Source organism: Pterocles gutturalis, unplaced genomic scaffold (assembly GCF_000699245.1).
Source record: "Pterocles gutturalis isolate BGI_N339 unplaced genomic scaffold, ASM69924v1 Scaffold51554, whole genome shotgun sequence".
Taxonomy (NCBI): Eukaryota; Metazoa; Chordata; class Aves; order Pterocliformes; family Pteroclidae; genus Pterocles; species Pterocles gutturalis.
This window is the reverse complement of record NW_010132653.1, coordinates 1-15,397: the sequence shown is the minus strand read 5'-3', so window position 1 is coordinate 15,397 and position 15,397 is coordinate 1. Positions and strand designations below refer to the sequence as shown.

At 45.2% G+C, this 15,397-nt stretch overlaps 1 protein-coding gene across 1 annotated transcript; it reads left to right on the top strand.

Moving 5' to 3' along the window:
- Nucleotides 1–836: 836 nt before the first annotated feature.
- LOC104458593 (cytochrome c oxidase subunit 7A2, mitochondrial) lies at nt 837–3,416 on the top strand (the record flags this gene model as incomplete). The annotated part of the gene is made up of 3 exons (XM_010080938.1): nt 837–926; nt 2,408–2,492; nt 3,358–3,416. Coding segments are annotated over 3 exons (234 nt in total), but the record flags the coding sequence as incomplete, so codon positions are not given.
- Nucleotides 3,417–15,397: the final 11,981 nt, after the last annotated feature.

Sequence of the window (15,397 nt, the reverse complement as noted above, 5' to 3'; positions counted from 1 at the left end):
TCGGAGGGGTGGGAGTGGAGTCAGCGGGGCTCTGAGGAGATCAACTCACCGTGTGGCTGTTTGGGGGGCTGAGGGGAGGAGCTGTGTCCTCTTGCCTGCAACCAGCATCCTCTGGGTGTTTGCCCCGTGGCCGCATTTTTAGTGATGCAGTGAGGGGGGATCAGTGTGGCCTGAAGGAGACTGGGCAGCGTAGGGATACGGTGAGTCCTGGACTTTGGGACTTGACGTGTGAGTGAAGGTGGAGGTCAGGAGAACTGTAGGGTATTGCTTTTCCTTGTCTGACCTGTGCTCACGAGCACCGGTGTGATCTGAGCACGGAAACAGGCCCTAGCCGAGGGCGGAGAAGGATGGTTTTAAGCTCTCTGTGTGTGTACCTCTTGGGGGCTGTCTGCCTGCCTCCCCCAGGTCTGAGGGGCAGCTCCTGTGCTGGCGGCCGGCAGCTGGGCTGCAGCTGGGAGAGGATCCTTGTCTGCACACACATGTTTGTCTTAGATATGATTGCCCCATCACTAGAGTCAGACACACAAAACCTGTGCCTAAAAGGGGCTGAGGTCAAGATTTCCCCTAAAAGGATGCTAATTAGGAAGGTTATGCTGCAGATCCATAAATCTGTTGTATCGTAATTACAGTAATTATCTCAAGTGTTCCCTTTTTAGGTATCAGTCCTTTATGTTGTCAGTTGAAAGATTGACTGAATTAAAAAGTGGGAAGACGTTCCCTTCTTCGTGTCCCTTCCACTTCCATCTCATTTTTAAAATAAAACATTTGTGCCCTAGTGTGGGTATAGCTGAAAAATGCCACTGTTTTTAAAGCACTGCTTTTATCTTTTATTTCAGGGTCTTCGCCAGATTTCCCAGAGGACCATAAGCACTGCTTCACGTAGGCAGATTGAAAATAGAGTTCCTGAGAAGCAGAAGCTTTTTCAGGTATTGACTGAGCATGGATAGTATAATAATGTTAGTAGGATGACAAGATTTTAGTAGATCATAATTGCATACATTTTGTTTTTAAAGAACCAGTGAAAGTCCTCTTTACATCCAAGGTGACCTGTTGAAATCAGTTATACGACTACAGTGTTTGACATCAGTAGTTATTTCCTACAGGAAGTCGGAGTATTTTACATGCATCCTTGACTTGCTGACTCTTTAGGGTTTTCTACACTGTGAAATGATGTGTACCTGAGTTTCTTATGAGTTGTAGGTACTCTATAAAGGCAAAGACAAAGGGCTCTGAAATGGGATGAGATAGGGGAATATGTCCTAGAGCAAAAAGAGAAAACAGCAAGTGAGAGGACAGAAGGACAGTGGAAAGTGAAACCTGCAGTCTTACAGCTGTATCCATAGCTCATAGATGAGCCCCGTGATTCTTCATGAGGATGTGGTTGTTATTGTATTTCTTAGTTATGGAAACAGTAAAGCTCTTAAGGGATTGGATTCACTGATAGAATATTACTGAATCTTTAAAAATAATTTCTGAATTAATCTCTTCCTGATTGGTAGGGCCACCTAGTGAGAACTAGTGGTTCTGCAGATGCCAAAGCAGCAGGTACTCAAGAGCTCTAGATACTCCCAACTGTGAGCCACGACTCGGAGCAGTAGCTTCACACTGGGGATAGGGTAGGCTGGGCTTCACCTATGGGGAAGGGTAACACCCCAGTTTAATAGCTCCTGTGTCTTGTTGCTTTCCTTCCCCTGGAAGAGAAAGCCAGGCTTGTTGGGACACTGCCTGAGGAGCACAGTGTTCACGGTGAGCCGGGGGAAACGGGATGCTCTCAAAAGGTGAGGTCAGAGGTTCTGTTTCTGTGGGCAGAGGTCTTGAGGCATGTCTCTTCCTCCTCTCAGCCCTTACTTGTGGGGCAGCAAGTGAAGCAGGGCTGGGCTGCAGATCACTGGCCGCCAGCTTGAATTCCAGAGCAGCGTGAACTCGCTGACAAGGGTGAAGATCATGTGGATCTCCTGTCGGTTTATTTCAGGTGGAGCAAAGCAATCTCCTGTGTGACACCAGGTGACAGGAGAGGCCCCTCCCCTTGTCACTCCCATAGCAGGGGTGGACTATGCTGGAGAGATGGATGGGGAGTTTCTAGGGGTGGTGGTCATATCCTGTGCACCTGAGGGGCTGGCAACTGGTGTCAGACGTGTTCAAACATCTGCCAGTCACTGCTTTAGAAATGAGTGTGCACATCATTTACTAATGAGTAGAGTAGCAAAGCTTCCCTAATGAGTCATGGCCTGATCCTGGAGTGACAGCTTGAAAGACAGAGCAGAAACCAAATCAGGTTCAGTGTCTTTTGGGAGCTGGGAAGAGAGTTTGGGGAAGTAATTATTTTTCTGGGTAATTCTAGTTCTATTAACACAATATTGCAAGAACTGTATTTAAATAGTTTCTTTTTATCTCTTGTTTCCATTAGGAGGATAATGGCCTCCCGGTGCATCTTAAAGGCGGTATAATGGATGCTCTGTTGTACAGAGTCACCATGGGTCTTGCAGTTTTTGGTAAGGCTAATATTAAAATATTTATGCTTTGGTCCAATTTCCAATGTGCTAATATTAAAATACTTTTTATTTGGTACCATCTCCAACGTGACTGGCATTTCCTCTGTAAATTCGTTACGCAGTTCCTTCAGTCTGTTCTTTACAACATGCAAAATGGATGTAGACAGGGGAGAAAATAAAGCATTTGGACATACTGTACATGCGTTTGTGCTTTCTCAAGTTGAGCTTTTCAGATTTTTTTTTTTCCCAACTAATAGTACTATAGGTTGAATACTCCTTCAGAATTCATGTGTGATGTTCTGGCTTTCTCTAACTACTCAGAAAGATCATTCTGAGAAGGAGTAGAATGTAATTGTGGCACACACATGTACCAGGTTTCTCACCAGCCTGACTCTTTAGTGCTAGGGGATGCTTGATGTGCTGAGGCTTCATGTGCTGTGCAAACCAGCAGAATACACCCAAGCTTTATGATACCGTCTATATTGAACCTTTATGTTGCTTGTTACGTGGTTTCATAATAGCCTCTAACTTACTAAACAATAACGATGTTGATCTGGTGGATTTTCAGTTCAGTTACTTTACGAATGAGTAGCCATTACTTTATGATGTTGTCGGTTCCTCTCCCCCTTTTTTTCCCATTTCTTTATTTTTATGCAGTCTATGGAGAGCTATTTAAGAATTGCTTTCTTCTAAAATATGAATTGCCAGGAAAAAAAAAAGTCCTTGAGCTGTGGCTATGGAAGTGTGTCTGAATGGCAGCTGCTTATTGTCAATATTTCCTCTGGAACAATCTGGGAAATGAAAGCTGACTTGAAATAAATTCTGTTTGCCATTCTGAAAATATCTTTCTTGTCTCTTAATTCAGGAACAGTGTATGTTGTTTATGAGCTGCTCGGCGCTTCAGTGCCTAAGAAGCAGAAGTGATTCCAGTTCAAGATGCCTCAGCGACTAGCATCTCTTTGTCCAATTCCATGTGACTACGGTGGCAGCTCATTACAAGCAGCTGGCTTAATGCTTGGAATAATAATTTAATTGTAAGATGTTAACTGCAGTCAATAAAGCAGTCTGTACGCTGCGTCTTGGTGTCTGGACTGTATCAGGTGTTCTGCGTTAGAGTGCTTTTTACTTCTAGAAATGTACCTGGAGGTGATCAGTATGCAGAGCTCTGAACTGTGAGCCTCCTTTCTTTGTATGGGGTATGTGTTGGTGCTTTGAAGGTGAATCCCGTGCCCTGAATCCTGACGAGAAATTAATACCTTGTCTTTATCATAGGAATTTCCTCTTCTTGCTTTAGTGAAGCAAATTAATTTTATAGTAGATTATTTGGATTAGATTAAACCTGTGTGGAAGTGAATGTTGAGGACTCAATTGTGCTCTATCGTTGCTGTCACCTGCTGGAAGTTGACTGTAACACATCTGGAAATAGAGGAATCTGGTTCCTGATCACCATCCAGAGGTGAGGTGATAACACTGTCCTCTGCAGCTGCAGGGCTGCAGAGGCTTTAGAGGTAGTCTCCGTTGAACTCAGCACCTCTAACAGATTTCTTTCAGCTTCCCACTACAATAGCATTTTGAGCCTCTTGTGGATGAAGTGTGTTTGGAATTTTTTGTTGCGGTCCTGGTGAACAAGAGTGTGCTTGTTGCATGCTTGAGGCAAACTGGAAGAGAAGGGACAATGCACTCTGAACTGCTGCTGCCGTGTGCCCAGGGTTCCTACCAAGGTGGGGACTGAGGGGCGGGTATCTGGGAGGCAGCATCAGGAAAGATCAAAATCTTTCAAATGCACGTATTCCTTCCCCCCTGCAGGAGTTACGAAGAGTCTCAAAGGAAGGACAATTGTATAAATAGTCTAAATTATAAAAATCCTGTGATGACTAAGCGGTAAATATGCATTTCCGTGTGCAGCCGAAGCAGAACGTGCCGCCGTTCTTGTTCTCGCGCTCAACCGCATCCCAGCCCGCTGGTGCAGGGACGGCCGCAGCTCGTGAGCTGTGCTGAGGGCAGCAGCCCTGGGAGGAGGGCGGGGGGGGTAAATGAAAGGACAAAGATCTTCACACCATAAAGCCATCAGTATCTGTAGACAGAGCCTTGAAATGTTACAACCTGAAGATGTGTCCCTGAAGTCGGGGTGGAGGCCGGTGGAAGGACTGTTCACATCTCCAGGGCCGTGCTGTGGCTGCCGAGCGCTCACGGGGGGCCGTGCACCAGCCGTGGCTCGGCCAGCGCTGCTGGATTCTTTTTCTGCTGCTGGAGCAGTAGGATGAAACCAAACAAGACCCACGGTCAGCTGCTCAGCACCATTTTCTGGGATCATACTAGAAAGCTAGCAGGGAAATTCCACCCCCTGTTCAGCCTAGACGAGGGATTTGCTGCAGGCGTGTCCCCATCGCAAGCTGCCAGGAGATGTGAAGTAGGTGCCCCTACTGCCGACACCGTCTTTCCCGAGGAGAATGCAAAAGGAGAGCTCTGCATCTCCTCTAGGGATAAAATGAACAGAAAGTTTCTTACCTTCAGTGTCCCTATGGGTATTTTATGAGTAGAAGAAATTAAAACAAGCAACTTCTATCACTCCTTGTTAATGTAAGGAGTTATAAATTTTAAAAAATAAAATGGTCAGTAATATGAAACCTTAGTTAGCAGATTATGTACTCCAATTATGTGCATTTCTAGTCTGATTCTATCACTGTAGTGCTTAATTACCACCCTTAAATCAACCTTTTTTGGAGTTAGGTGTTAACACTGGTGTAAGTGTTACTGCCTGATTGCATTCCTATTTTTGATCTGTGTTTAGGCAATAGACATGCTATCTTCTCCACAAAGAGATTTCATATTCATGTAAACTTTATTTTCTATTTCAGGTTCATATAAACTTTATTTTTCAGTTATTAGCATTAGAAATGTTAGCTATGATTTTTTTATATTTTGTTTTAAAGGATGGGATAGCCTCTTGGTGCTGAGGACCTGGGAATGCTGTCCTGGCTTCCTCTGAGCTGCATTGTTCCAAATGCCATCCCAAAACCACGGAGGATATTTTCTGCTAGATAGGCAGTAAGCACTCCATCTCTTCTGCCACTCTCTTTGTCATTATTTAACATTTTAAGCTTTCAGTGTTAACAAGAAAGCTTCCTGGTGTGCCAGCTTTGTCAGAATGAAGAAGATTGTTCATGCCCCTGTCAGAGAAGTGACTATTCAACCAACAATCAGGCAGGCGAAGCAGATGAAAATTGAAACGTAAGTGTTGCAGTTCTAGGTGACACAATCCTGAGACTCCAGCCGTACACACCAGGTTTTACTTTCTCCACTGGGAAGGTCGCTCAGAACTCTCTGCTCTCAGAGCTGTGCCCTGGGCTATGTTCTCTTGGCTGCTGAACATAGGTGTAAATCCAATCAGCCTGATACACACAAAAATTTCCCCAGTAAATGTCTGAGGACTGAAAATGCACAATGTCACAGCATCGCCTTCCTAAAAAGAACATGAAAAAGGTTCAGAAACCCTCAGAAGGAAAATGGAAGCACCAGAGAGTTCAGTGTATGAGCTTATCTGCACTTTTTGTCTTTTCCCAAACACCAGAGTAAAAACACCCCGTTTCTAATGTTGCTCACCTTGGCTATTGCTGCTTTGAACTGGGAGAAAGCTTGATGAATTTTCTTTTTTTTTTCATCTTTCTCATGAAGTTGTCCTTCCTTACTCTCCAGTTATTTCCCAACTCTGTTACGTATCAAAGAGCTGGAGGCTGCCCTTCATAGTTGCTAGAGTGAATCAGACCTTCAAAGACAAAATCACTCTGGTCAACCTGACTTGACCCTGAATAAGTTATTGAGGTGATGAGTAAGTCAGAACCAATGTCTCTTTTCATGTGCATGCTTGTGAAGTTATGTTTTTAAAGACGTTCCTTTTAATAGTGACACCACCTTCTCTAGTCTAACTTGCCTGAGCCTTCCCACTGAGTTTGTCGGCGGTGAGTTCATTCTGCTGTAAAAAGAACAGCTTGTCCAGAAACACAGCCTGAGCAGGCACTGCGCTGCTTTTCTGAACGGGAGCATTCAAGTCTTCAAACCCAGTGGGCAGCGCACAGTTTGTGAGATATTCTTTGGTCTTGTCTCAATGTTTCCCAAGATTTGCTCTTATTAGTGACAGGTTTCTGTTAGCCTAACTGATCACAGCCTTCCCCAAAACACGTGCAAAGCTAAAGCACACTCGTATCTATTGTCTCAAAGGGATATGTCCTCACAAAAAAAAAAAAAAAAAAGCCAGGATTCCTGTTTCTAAATGTTGTGACAAGCCAAAGTCACTTGCAGGGCTGGGGAGGCACTTGGGTGAAGGGTGTCACCTCCCGGAGCCCCCAGCCAGGCAGTCCTGGTTTAGCTCCATAGGGAATACCACCATCTGTATGCAGTTCAGAAACTACCAAAGAGGGATGAATTTGTCCTCTGTTAATATGTTTCCTTCTTTTTTATAGCTTCCAACCCATCAGTCTGACCTTTCTGCAGGGTGAGGGTCTTTCCTCTCCCCTGGCTGGTCTATGCAGTGCAGGGAGTTCTCCCTCCTCTCCCTCCTCAGTATTTGATTGTTCCACTGTTATGTGACTAGCTTTGGTATTTTCATCGGTCCTTTGTCTTGTCGGGTCTTTGCTGGTTGCAGAAAAGGCAAGATGCTGTCTGGTGGGCATGGGAATTAACAGGAAAGGGGTGTTCGGGTAAGATTGGTTAGTATGTAAGCTCTACATAGACCAGAACACAGCATCACAGAACAGTTTGAGCTGGAAGGGACCATGGAGGGCATCTAGTCCGGCCCCCCTGCAGCAAGCAGGGACATCTTCCACCAGAGACATCTTCCACCATCTTCTGCCCAGAGCCCCATCCAACCTGGCCTGGAATGGTTCCAGGGATGGGGCATCTACCACCTTCCTGGGCAACCATTCCAGTGTCTCACCACCCTCAGCATACAAACCCCATGGAAGTAACCATGGAAGGAGCTACAACAGAAAAGACCACAGGAGGCTTGGAGGGTTTAAGTCACCTAAATTAAGGCTTCCTAAATAGAACTGTTACAAACGAAATATGAAACAAACAACGTCAGGTATTGCTCTAAAAGCATATCACAGCACCAGTGCTCTCCTCCATGAGCAACGTGCATCTGACTGCTAATGGAGATGCAGAATAAGAGAGGATTAGAGGGTCTGTGAGATGTCAGTCTAATAAAATGGTGTCTCCACCATCAGAGGTGGATTGAGGAATAACTCTCTTCTTGAGGCTGTCTGTGCAGTTCACCTAGAGATGCAGTTCCTTGCGATTTTGTGCAGCAGCAGAATGCTTTCCTGGAAAAGAACAGCGAAGTGTTCTGTTGAGATACTTTAAGTGTTCCAGCTCCTACAGGGATCCACAAAATACTTGAACTGTCTCATAGTTTCTTTGAGTTAAAAATTTTTAGAGGACTTCTTAGGGCCAAAAAAGACCTATGTTTGTTTGTTCGGTTTTAACAGAATCTGAAACAGCAGCAAAAAAATGTAAACACTTGTAGATGGCTGTCTGTCTTTCCTTTTCCACACAAGTTCTCCCTTTAGCAAGAAAACAGGGCTGTGCAGGACCTGAGGGATGTGATACACCCTTAATGTTCTTACTCCCAAATTAAGATTCCTCTGAGAGTTTCTACACAAATCTCCTGGTATTATTCTCATCAATGTGACTGGAACATGATGCACAACTATTGAGAGATGCGTTTTGGAATGCAAGGGAGAAGGGAGAGGTTCCGTGCTGCTTTCACCGGGCAAAGGGAATATAGAATTTAACCATTTTCATAATCTCTGTTGCTCAGTGGGAAGTTACAAGTCCCAAAGGAGCCAGGCCACCTCAGTTATCCAGGTGTACTCAGTCACCTCCCAGGAGCAGTAGGGCGCTGTGTGGTGAACACAGAGGGTGTGTGAATCTGTGCCGAGCGTGGAGCATCGCGCTGGGCTCCCTGTGCCACCGGGCTGGAGTGCCGTGCACCAGGCGGTCAGCACACCTTCTCCCTTTGGCTGAGATGTTCAGAAATGAGTGCCTGAACTTAGACCCCTAAATCCATACATAGGCATTGACATCAATAGCCCAATTCTTTTAGAAGAGCAATACCACAAAATTCTCTTCTATTAAAATCATAAAATAGAAAAAAAAGTCAAGAAGAAGAAAGGGTTTTATTGTTTCTGGAAATAGTACTCAAATGCATGGCCAGATTTCTGGGAAAAGAAGAGGAGAATCACCACTTTTGGTTACAGCTTCATTAATTACGGGGTGTAAATGCAGTTTCTGAAAGGAAGTCACAAACCTTGGCACTGGTGCAGGAGAGACGTCAATGGTACGGCTAGGCAGTCAAGGCTGCGGATGATGTATTCCAGAGCTGGGCATTTATCACAATCTTTATCTGTCTGTACGGGTCTGTGATCCCAAAGCAGAGGGTAGAGACTGGGAATCACTACGGTCTAAGCATCTTTTGATCAACAAAAGTCACATTTGCTGGTCTCATTCTGGTCCCCAGGAAGCAGGTATTTACACCAGCAGACTATGAAGCTTGGCACCAGCAGAAGACTTGGCTGGCAAAAACACCAGGGATGAAAAGTAGCAGTGCTCAATCCCGTTGCTTAAACTTGGGTGTCTAGCACCAGCTCCGGCTGTATTTGAGGCATTTGCTTGGGGCCAGCAAATGTAACCAGAGGCCCTGCAGGAGACTGGCACACTCGTGTTAGAGCAGCTGGGGGCTAGCAGGATGCCTGTGGCTCCCAAAACAGCGCTGGAGACTTGCCGCTGCCTCCGAAGCAGCCTGATAGAGCTGGAGATGTGCCAGGATGTCTGGTCTTGGGCTGCAGCTGCCAGCTCCACACGAGGTCTTGGATGCTGCAGGGCACTCCAACGGCTCTAGAGCCCGATGTGAGAGCAGCTGAGACAAGCTCCGTGGATGGTGGGTGGCCAAACGGCTCAAGCAGTTAGTTAACGAGATCTCCATCAGCCATTGCAGATGTTTAGATGCTGGGCTCGCATGCAGGCACCTAAATGTATCTTAACCCAGAGCCAAATGCCACCTGAGGTGGCCATGAAGGACAGAGCAATGGGTGCAGCCAATGTTCTCCAGCTGCAAAGCTTCAGTGGTGGGGCACGTGTCACAACCCCTGTCTGCCTTCTCTGGAGGCTGGAGAAGCAGATTCTGCAGTTTTTATTAGAAAATAAGGTCCCAGCAGCTACTGCTAGCATAAAGAAAGGGACCTCATCTTGCAGCTGCCGCTGTTCTTAGCTGGAGAAGATCACGATGTCGTACAGCCCCGCGTTGTGCTGCACCTTAGGCAGCACATCACCCAGCTACACGGCAAAGAGCCCTGGGCAGAGCGAAAGGAGCAACAGGGCAGATACACCAGACAAACATTGCCACTCCAGAAAATGTAACAGCAAAGCGTCGAAAGAAGCTGGGTGGTGTTTCAGGGTGTAATTTGTGCTTAAAAAACTATTTGTTTAAAAATCCTAAGCAGATGATTTTCTGATACTTTTTTTTTTTTTTTTTTTTTTTTTTGTAAAACAAAGCAGAGACACTGGACACTGGAGCTGGTAGCAAACACATGTCTCCAGGGAGGAATATATTATAACAGAAATCAGGACAGTGCCAAAACCAAGGCATGGTCAATAAACTGGGGTGGCTAGAAACTCGGAGAGTAGCAAGGCCAGCTGGAAAGCATCCAAGAGAGCAGAGGAAAGGGCGTACGAGAGGAGACATTTGAACAGCTTCCCCTGAAGCCTCTCTGCAGACTGTAGAGGTGTTGCACCCTGAACTCCAGCAGGTGCAAAGGGCTGCCAGCAAAGGGGCGGGAGGAGGTCTCAAGTAATCTTTAAAAGTAGAAGCAAACCCCAGTGGTTTTCTGTTTACACACCAGAATGTTTCTGATACTGAAGCATGGGGCAACATCTATTTATAATCCAAATAAATCTTATGTTCTGGTATTTGGAATTGTCAGCATTCAGCATATTGGGAAGCAGCAGCCACGAGGCTGTGCTGAGAAATGCCAGTTGAAGTCTGTATTGTTTGCTCTGTGTATTTTCCCCTTCAGTCACCAGCCAACTGCGATTTGTGCAAAAGAAACAAATTTATTTTTTAAAGCTAGGTCACGCAGAGTTCATAAATGCCTTGACAGGTTGTACCTAGGCGGTGCCTTTAATGCCTGAGAGCTAAGCTCTCGCCTGACTCTTTTTTCCACAAAATCTCAACATTTCCATGTGTCCGTTAACATCTGTGACAGGGGACACGCAGAGGAGAGCCCGACAGGTCTCACGGAAATATACAGAACCTGGGTTATCCCTGGACCTGGTGCCTTCCCTGGCCGTGCCCTGGCCCAGGTTTTGCCTCTGGTGCACACTCCTCCTCTGTTGGAGAGGAAGGAGCTGTAGCAAGTGCCACAACCTGCCAGCAGGGATGCCAAGGCCCTGAGATTGGAAAGGTGGAGGCAGGGGGGCGATGCCATGGAGTCCCTCTGCCCTAAAGCCTAGAAATGGGGAAAAATTACATTCCTGTTAAGTACAGACACAATGTGCCAGCAAAAGGTGCTTTAGCAAGACTGACGAGGTCTGCACTGCTGGCAGGCACGCGCAGGGAGGACTTTGCCAGTCCTGGTTCTTCGCTCACAGGCTGAGAGTTGGCAGAGATGCCAGTTAAACAAACAATTTTTCACATTAATCTGAGACTACTTTTGTGGAATCATCCAAAGACACAGGCTTTTCTGGTGTGTTTTTTTTTCCTAAATTGTTTTTCCTTTCACTTCAAAGCAGACTTAGTTGCTCTGTCGATCCAACAGATTTCTGACTGCTGTGCTCAGAGCCCAACCACGGCCAACACGCCACTCACCTGAAGCAGGTTATTATCTATTGCCAGCCTCCCCCAAGTGTGGTGTCAGTGCTGAGGTTGCTATGGAGGATTTCTCTTTGAAGTCCCAGTGTACTTTCAATAATGGGGGATGAACTAAATGGCCTCTCGGGATCTTTCCCAGCCTCCGTTCCTGCGGTTCTGTGCACTTGTACCAGACTCGCTTGTCAGAGTGTTTCAGCTTCTGAATGTTTGTCCCGCTGAACTGGCAGGAAGTTTGGGGCTGACCTTTGCATCCTCTAAACCTTCGTGGAAAGACGCATATCAGGAGAGAGAGCAGCAGGAGCTGCGTATTCCTCCTTGACAGCTCCCCTGGAACACGCTCCTCAGGCGGGGGAATCGCAGCATCCCTCCATACCCAGTGCCTCTTGTGCCCCTCGGGCAGAGAAAGACAGCACCAGCGGTTGGCCTGACGACGAGGTATTCTGTCTTAAAACTCCACCAATACAATTAATTATTCCACTGTCTGCAATGGTGTGATCCAGCTACTCATTAGCTAATGCATCTTGAACTTTGAATGCCTCCTCCCTTCAGGCACAAGCTGATCTTTTCCATAAGCCTACCTGCCACCTACACAGGTGCTGCTGTCACAGTATACATTGATATTTTTTGATATGGAAGTACTAAGAAGAATTAGCAAAATATTCCTGTTCAGAGCTTGGCACTGCACCATTTCAGATTTTCTTGCTGATTGATACTTTGTGCTTCTTTGTAGGGAGTGATTCCACTGGAAGAGCTGAAGGGTTGCCAAGTGTGGGGGAACCCATGGCTATTAATCCTTCATCGTACGGTGAATCCAGGTAAGTGCTCAGGGAACACTGTCTTGTAATGTGCCACAAGTAGCAGCTAGTGGCTAGTGATTTTTCAAAGTGTTTTGATTTTTTAACATGATGCATTTCCTCAGTGGAACGTTGTTCTTTCGCTGGGGACCCCTCAGCCATGTGGAGGAGAGGGATGCTCAGACCTGCATCTGCAAGTCCGTGTGGCCAGGGCATTGCTGTGGCAGGAATGGTTATGTTAAGACATAACGTGATACCTGACAAATATACAGTGTCACTGCCCTCAATTAATGTCTTCTCTTGCCCTCTTTAATCAAGCCAGATTTGTACTGGCTTCACTGGGGAATGCTTCCTGAACAGATCAGGATTCTGTTGTGAAATAATGAACCATCACCTTTGAAACAAAGCAACTCAATTTAGGCATGTTTTAATACAAAGCACATTTGTGTACATGCATGGAAGGGACTATAAAACTGTTGCATCTGTTTTTTTTTTAATTTTAGTATTAAAGCTATGATTTTTTTTTTTAAAATTACTGCCTACTAATAGGCTTTTATAAGTCTCCCAAACTGCATTAGAAGGCCAGTTCCTTTCTATTTATACCTCTGCTTTTGAATGATTTATTTACTTTTCCAGTTCTACTTATTTGGAACCACAATAATTTCTTACTTTCAGAGCATTACATGATGGGAAAAATCAGTTAGAGACATTAAAGAAATAAAGTTTCTAAGGAAGACATACCTGGTGAGGGAGAGAATTATTTCACGGCTGTAACGCTCTCCAGGGACGCTGCTTCCATAGCTGTTTCACTAAACGAGCAGATTTCAGACAGAACCTGTCCTCTCTGGACACTGCTAATGTAAGAAGCCATTCCTCATTATGAGAGGTCAGACTAGCACTGCTCTGTGAATACCAGCACTGAAATGAAATGATCCGAATAAATAAACACCAGGCTGAGTTCTTCTCATGCCATTGACTGGAAATCTCTTGGAGAAGGCAGCGCCTGGAGGAAGTGGTTTGCTGTGTTTCATCCTCCTGCACTTTGGGGATGCAGTTACAACAGTGCGCAGTATTAGCTTTAGGACTGATTTAATAGGGAATAAAAAATACACTGGACAGGTTGTCCTCTGTGCTGTATGGATCAAACAGGTCTCCTAAATGCCTGCAGTAGGACAGTGTCTTATTGAGACGCACTGCAGTGACAGACGCAGTGACAGACTGACCGGCAAAGGAGCTGGCAGGTCCGTGTGGGTGAGTCACTGGTAGCAGCACAGTTCTGCCTGTAAAACAACATTTAACGCTGAATCTATCCATTGCTTAATGTCCAAAGAGCTGACACTTTTTTGGCTTCTTCCTCTGTGTGAAGCATTTACACAAATATATACATCCAGATGAATAAGGCATTTACCATATCCATATGTAAAGCCGATGCAACTGTCAGGAAGCCACAGAGGCCAAGTCTAGTGTGATAGCCACATGCAAAAGGAAAGTGATACTCAAGGTCTACAGTGCTGAAATGCAGAACGTCCTGGTTTATTCTGGCCTGGCAAGGCAGCCTGAGGAAATAAAGAAAAAAGGTGCCAGAAGCACAAAGTGGCTTGATTTACTCTAGACCCCAAAGCAGTTCAGCATTTCTAAGAAATTCCTGGTTACCTGCAATATTACTGTCACGTACCTGCACCAGAAATGGGCAACACTATTAAAAGCATTAATATGAACTCAAATCTTGTTTTTTTTTTTTTTTTTTTGTATTTAAGCTTGTCACCATTTCAATTTATTCAGCTTGGATAGCAAAGTAAATTGCAGAGCTGGAGTGCATGGTCTTAATGTGTTTAACATTTGTCCAAGAAACAAGCAGACAGAAGAGTGTTGGTAAATGTTTATGCATTTCAGAAATGCCTTCTGCATCACATACTGTGTACTTAGACCATGAACGTACATAGCAACGGAGCTGATTAAAACCAAACCATTTAATTAATTACTGTGATATATGGAAGCACACACTCTAAATGAAATTTGTTGGTGTATGTAAAAGATCTTAGGAAGAACATGGTTAGAACAAAGAGTTAAACGAACAATGAGTTAAAGATAAAAATGAAATCCTGCTGCACTTGGAATCAATTAATTATTTGCTCTTGCCAGCTCTGAGTCTTATTTCACACCAAGAAATTAAGCAAAGCTGGGCAGCCGAGACGAAAGGGAGACAGCCTCCCAGCAGCACCTGCATCTGTGAGGGAGAGTCTGTGAGCTTCTCACACTTCTCACACAGAGAGACCCACTGGTTTCAAAGTCCCCACTCACATAAAGACAGTTGTAGAATTAGTACCAAATTATTTAAATATCTTAAAGTAATTGTTCCAAGTGATTTAAATAGAATAATATATATTTTCTTCTACCCTCATTATTTGCGTTAATTGATTTTAACTATTAACTTAAAATCTTTGCTGTCCTATGAGGAAAAAAATCCACAGTACATTGTAAAAAATACCATCTCGGTGCACAAGTGATAACAATAACTCATTTGCACTACTTCACTTGCTGTGGAAGGATATTTCATTGTAATCCCTGATATCCATTCTTCTGAAACTACTGTTTGCACCGCATTTATTCTGGTGTTCTTGGCTTGTTCACTCAGGAAATTAAATTAAAATTTTAAATGTATTATTTCTTAGAAATGTTACTTTTACATATCAGATCTGAATAGGAAGAAATTAAATTCCTCATGCCAAAATGCCAAAAGAGAAAATCCAACTCAATGGCCAGGCAAGGGGGCTAACAGGTCAGGAGTATCTGAACGTTTATCAGCAGAGGAAATGTTGCTTTTGGAAAGCGCATTTTATCAATACCAGGCAGCTGAGGCTGTGCTGTGTCCCTAAGAGCAGCCGACCCCCTTTTCCCAAGTGCCTGAAAATGTCAATGCACGCCTTCTGGGTGTCACTGTCCTTTCAGCATTGGGGTTCTCATGCTGATCACCGGGCTGTGACAGAAAGGAAGACAACCCAGCTCAGCCCAGGACAGCAGCTCCTCCGTCAGCACGTCCTGGACCTCTCACTCCTGCGGAAAAGTGCCCGGGAGCCGCCTCCCGGTAAACTATCCATCTTCACTCTCAGGCACTTCCCCCCAGGCAGGAGCTCATCGGGATTGCTCCGAAATTCACCTCTGTGCAAAGAGCTGGCGTGGGGCCACCGTGCCCCCCAGTGCTACCGACCTGCCCACAGGGGGGTCTTACCCTCCGCACTGACCGTTTG